The 5,365-nt window shown below is 45.7% G+C and overlaps 1 protein-coding gene across 1 annotated transcript; it reads left to right on the top strand.

The window, feature by feature from the left end:
* The first annotated feature begins 1,494 nt into the window (after positions 1 to 1,494).
* On the top strand, positions 1,495 to 2,124 carry LOC138371764 (uncharacterized). The gene has a single exon (XM_069336786.1). The coding sequence runs from the start codon at positions 1,495 to 1,497 to the stop codon at positions 2,122 to 2,124; it is 630 nt and encodes a 209-aa protein (XP_069192887.1).
* Positions 2,125 to 5,365: the final 3,241 nt, after the last annotated feature.

Below are 5,365 nucleotides of genomic sequence, written 5' to 3'. Positions count from 1 at the left end.
CCCGCAAGCACAAATAGGTGAGTACACACACACACATACACTCACACACACACACACACACACACACACACACACACACACACACACACACACACACACACACACACACACACACACACACACACACACACACACACACACACACACACACACGTAGGTGTGGGTCATCCCATACCCTCCCTATTCCCCCCCCCCCTTACCTGATATCTTCCATGTCCCCCCCCCCATGCCTCTTACCCCCATACCCTCCCTTTCCCCCGTTCCCTTGACCCCCCCACCCCACCCCCACTCCTCACCCCAGTATCCTCTGGAACCCTGTTATCTCCCTCACAAATCTTCACACCTATGGAACAGGTTCCTCCATCAACAGAACACTCACCAAGAAAGGGACATGAGAATGAACAGAAGAAAGTGAGCCTCAAGGCAATGTACACTAACATAGATGGGAATACAAATAGAACAAGTGAACTTGGAGAATGGGCACTAGAAGAAAACCCAGACATAATAGCACTCATAAAAACAAAGCTAACGAAAACCAAAACAAATGCAGTGTCTCCACAGGTCTACTGTGTATTGAGGAAAGAGAGAGAAGGAAGAGGAGGTGGTGGTGTAGCTCTGCTGATAAGAAAATGCAGGAATTTTTTGTAGATGGTTATTCAGGGAGTGAAGGTTTCAGTGACTACATAACAGGTACCATAGCAATTGGAGGACAAAAAATTATAGTTGTAGTCATATATAATCCATCACCATATGACAGAAAACCCAGACAGGAATATGATAGAAACAACATATCCATCATTAAAATGATAGAGAGAGCAACTTCTGTCGCTAGCAGAAATGGATCTGGACTATTAATGATGGAAGACTTCAACCATGGGAAGATAGATTAGGAAAACGGAGACCGACTTGGAGCACCTGACACGTGGAGAGATAAGCTGCTGGACGTGGCAACAAGATACTTTCCAAGCTAACGCATCAAGGGACCGACAAGAATGAGAGGGGAAGATGAACAAGCCATGTTTGATCTGATATTTACCCTAAATCAGTGGGAAATAAGGGAAGTTATTTGGAACCACCCATGGGAATGAGTGACCACAGTGTATTGATCTTTGAGTACCTGGTAGAGCTAGGACTTATCTCCCCCCAAAAAAACTAGGAAACAAAGAGCTGGCATACCGAAAGGAAGATTATGAGGAGATGAGAAAATTCCTAAGGTATACCATGGGTCACAGAACTCAGACCTAAGTCCGTACAAGACTTGATGGACTGTGTCACCCAAAAGTGTCAGCAGGCAGTAAACAGGTTAATCCCGGCCCGAAAAGTAAACGAGAAGCAAAAGAAGAATCAGTGGTTTAACAGGGCATGTATGGAAGCAAAGGATCTGGACAAAAGGGAGTGGAGGAACTTCCGAAATAATTGAACACCAGAAAGCAGAGAGAGAGATACCAGAGAACCAGGAACGAGTATGTTAGTGTGAGAAGAGTAGCTGAGAAAATGTATGAAAACGATGTAACTAATAAAGCCAAGATCGAACCAAATCTACTCCACAGTCACATCAAGAGGAAAACAACAGTGAAGGAACAGGTGATGGAACTTAGAACGGGTGAGGACAGGTTCATTGAGAATGACAAAAAAGTATGTGAAGAGGACAGGTACATTGAGAATGACAAAGAAGTATGTGAAGAACTCAACAAGAGGTTCCAGGAGGTCTTCACAATAGAACAATGTGAGGTCCCTGCGCTACGAGAGGTGGCAGTAAACCAGGCGGCCTTGGAAGGGTTCGAAAATACAAGAGATGTGGTCAGGAGGCATCTGTTGGATCTGGACGTGAGAAAGGCTATTGGCCTAGACGGAATCTCACCATTGGTATTGAAAAAGTGTGCAGAGGCACTCTGCTTGCCACTCTTCATAGTGTATAGAAGGTCAATGCAGACGTTAGACCTACCAGAAATATGGAAAACGGCTAATGTAGTTCCAATATACAAAAAGGGTGATAAACAAGAGGCACTAAACTACAAGCAATTGTCCTTAACTTGTGCACCATGCAAAGGGATGGAAATGATCGTGAGAAAAAACGTAGTAACATCTGGAGAGAAAGGACTTCGTGACAACCCATCAACATAGATTTAGAGAGGGGTAAATCTTGTATTATTTATAATTTTAGTATTATTATTATATTTTTGATAAACTGTTTAACACGGGTGGTACGCGAACAAAAGGACACAGGTGGAAACTGAGTACCCACATGAGCCACAGAAACATTAGAAAGAACTTTTTCAGTGTCAGAGTAGTTAGTAAACAGAATGCACTAGGAAGTGATGTGGTGGAGGCTGACTCCATTTACAGTTTCAAATGTAGATATGACAGAGCCCAGTAGGCTCAGGAATCTGTACATCAGTTTATTGACGGTTGAGAGGCGGGACCAAAGGCCAGAGCTCAACCCCGGCAAGTGCAACTAGGTGAATACACACACACACAAACACACATGTGTTTGTGTGTGTGTTTGTGTACTCACCTAGTTGTGCGTGCGGTTGTTGAGCTATGGCTCTTTGGTCTCGCCTCTCAACTCTGACTATGTGTGTGTGTGTACTCACCTATTTGTGCTTGTGGGGGTTGAGCTCTGGCTCTTTGGTCTCGCCTCTCAACAGTCAATCAACTGGTGAACAGATTCCTGAGCCTACTGGGCTCTATCATATCTGCATTTGAAACTGTGTATAGAGTCAGCCTCCACCACATCACTGCCTAATGCATTCCATCCGTTAACTACTCTGACAATGAAAAAGTTCCTTCTAACGTCCCTGTGGCTCATGTGGGCACTCATTTTCCACGTGTGTCCCCTTGTTCGTGTACCACCAGTGTTGAATAGTTTATCCTTGTTTACCCCGTCGATTCCCCCTGATAATTTTGTAGGTTGTAATCATGTCTCCCCTATCTCTTCTGTCTTCCTGTGTCGTAAGGTGCATTTCCCGCAGCCTTTCCTCTTAACTCATGCCTCTTAGTTCTGGGACTAGTCTAGTGACATACCTTTGGACTTTTTCCAGCTTCGTCTTGTGCTTGACAAAGTACGGGCTCCATGCTTTGGCCGCAAACTCCAGGATTGTTCCTACATATGTGGTGTACAAGATTCTGAATGATTCCTTACACAGGTTCCTGAACGCTGTTCTGATGTTAGCCAGCCTCGCATACGCCGCAAACGTTATTTTTTTTATGTGGGCTTCAGGAGACAGGTTTGGTGTGATATCAACTCCTAGATCTTTCTCTCTCTCCGTTTCATTAAGTACTTCATCTCCTATTCTGTATCCTGTGTCTGACCTCCTGTTTCCACTGCCTAGTTTCATTACTTTGCATTTACTCGGGTTGAACTTCAACAGCCAATTGTTGGACCATTCACTCAGTCTGTCTAGGTCATCTTGTAGTCTCCTATTATCATCCTCTAGTTTCAATCCTCTTCATAATTTTTGCATCATCAGCAAACATTGAGAGAAACGATTATATACCCTCTGGGAGATCATTTACATATATCAGAAACAGTATAGGTCCAAGGCCTGACCCCTGCGGGACTCCATTTGTAACGTCTCGCCAATCTGAGACCTCACCCCTCACACTGACTCGTTGTCTCCTGTTGCTTAGGTACTCCTTTATCCAATGGTATACCTTCCCTTTCACTCCAGCTTTTTCACTAGCCTCTTGTGTGGCACTGTATCAAAGGCTTGGGGAGGGGGGGTGGAAGGTAAGGGTAGGGGGGGTGAGAGGGGGGAGGGAGGGGGTGGGTGAGAGGGGGAGGGTACGGCGGGAGAGTGAGAGGAGGAGGGTTGGAGGAGCATGAGGGGAGGAGAAACTTTGGGGGATAGGGGAAAAGGAAGGGTTTTGGTGGCAGGAAATGTGGGAAGGCTTGGTGGGCGTGGGGAGAAAAGGAAGGCTGAAGTAGGTGAGGAAGAGGGGAGGTTTTAGGGGTGTGGTTGAGAGGGGAAGGCTTAGGTGGGGTGGGAGAGAATTGGGGGGGTTAGGGGGTCGGGGGAGAATGGAGGACTTAGGGGTGGGAGAGACGGGAGTGCATGTGAGAGAAAGGAGAGCTTGGGGGATGGGGGAGAAGGGAGGTCCTGTATAGAGTGGTGAGTGGGAGGAGGGGGTGAGTTGGAGGAGGTGGGAGGGTGGGGAAAGGGTTCCTTAGGAGGGTACTTAGTGGGGGCTGACAGGGGATGGGGCAGGTAGGGTGTCTGTTGTGTAGAATGTGGGGGTGGTGCTCCAATCTCTGTGGCTGTTGCACTGTTTGAGGAGGGTTCCCCACTCCCCTCTGGGATTGTAGGGTTCGGGGTTGTGGTTCTCTGATTCCTTTCTCTCTCCCTGCATTCCTTCCTCTAGTCTGCTGTCTGCTTTCTCTCTTCCCTTGTCATATCCCTCTGCAGGAATACTTTTTTGAAGTTCTGTACATTTGCTAGACAGCTCTTCCTTGCTAACAGTTCCTGTTTCATGATTTCGCTCATGAATATCACCTTCATAATTCGGTCTCTGTCCTTGTTATACTTTCCAAGCCTGAAAACCTTTTCAACATTTTGGCCAGTTCTTTCTAACTTTACCGATCTCTCTAACTATGTTTTTGTCCTTGTCTCTCTGCTCCTTTGGGCTGGTCTCTGTTTGCTCTTTAATGCCTGTGTGTGTGTGTGTGTGTGTGTTCTCACGTTAGTACTTAACTAGGTGAGAAGACGTATTGTGTAAAGTAGATCCCTAATTTCACCCAGAATAAACCCTCAGAGTATGATCAGATAAGGCCTCTTATATATATTAGAACACAGTAATAAACTCCAGCGTTTTCGGCCAAGTTTATATTCCCGGGACAAACATTCCCCGTCACAAGTATGCAAATGATGCGTTTGTGAACACAGTGAAGCTGGCTGATGAAGCCTCCTCCTCCTATGATACTACAATACCATTACCCCTTCCGTAAACACCTCCTCTTAATATCTTATCTAAGATGAACCGGAAGTTGTTTAGCGATTCCTAACTAAACTATAGTTAGGCGCTGGTGCAGTGTAGAATTCCTGCAGTTCTGAGAGAGGGAATCAAGTCTATTAATGTCCCCTCGTCATTGTTAAGGAGCTCGGTATATGAACCCCCTAACATGATTATCGAAAGTGATTTTGATGCATAAATCTATATCATCAGGAGAAAAAGTAGGAAATTTGTTCTGTGTCATCGTCTATCTCTTTGAGGCTCAGAGCCATGCACTTCTGGCTAGCAACATTAAATTTTGCTGGATTATATTGAGAGTGCCATAAAGGGATCGTGTCGGCCCCAATGCCATCCTTCAAGTGGTTCCGTCTCCTAAACCCCTTTTCACGAAGTCGCCTGTTAATGAAATGTGTCA

The sequence above is a fragment of the Procambarus clarkii genome, chromosome 36 (assembly GCF_040958095.1).
Source record: "Procambarus clarkii isolate CNS0578487 chromosome 36, FALCON_Pclarkii_2.0, whole genome shotgun sequence".
NCBI classification, from domain to species: Eukaryota; Metazoa; Arthropoda; class Malacostraca; order Decapoda; family Cambaridae; genus Procambarus; species Procambarus clarkii.
Note: the sequence above shows the minus strand (reverse complement) of the source record. Positions and strands in the feature narration are given on the sequence as shown.

What these genes read in the sequence shown, in the direction of transcription:
- LOC138371764 (XM_069336786.1), top strand. Translation starts at nt 1,495, where the DNA reads ATGTATGAAAACGATGTAACTAATAAAGCCAAGATCGAACCAAATCTA.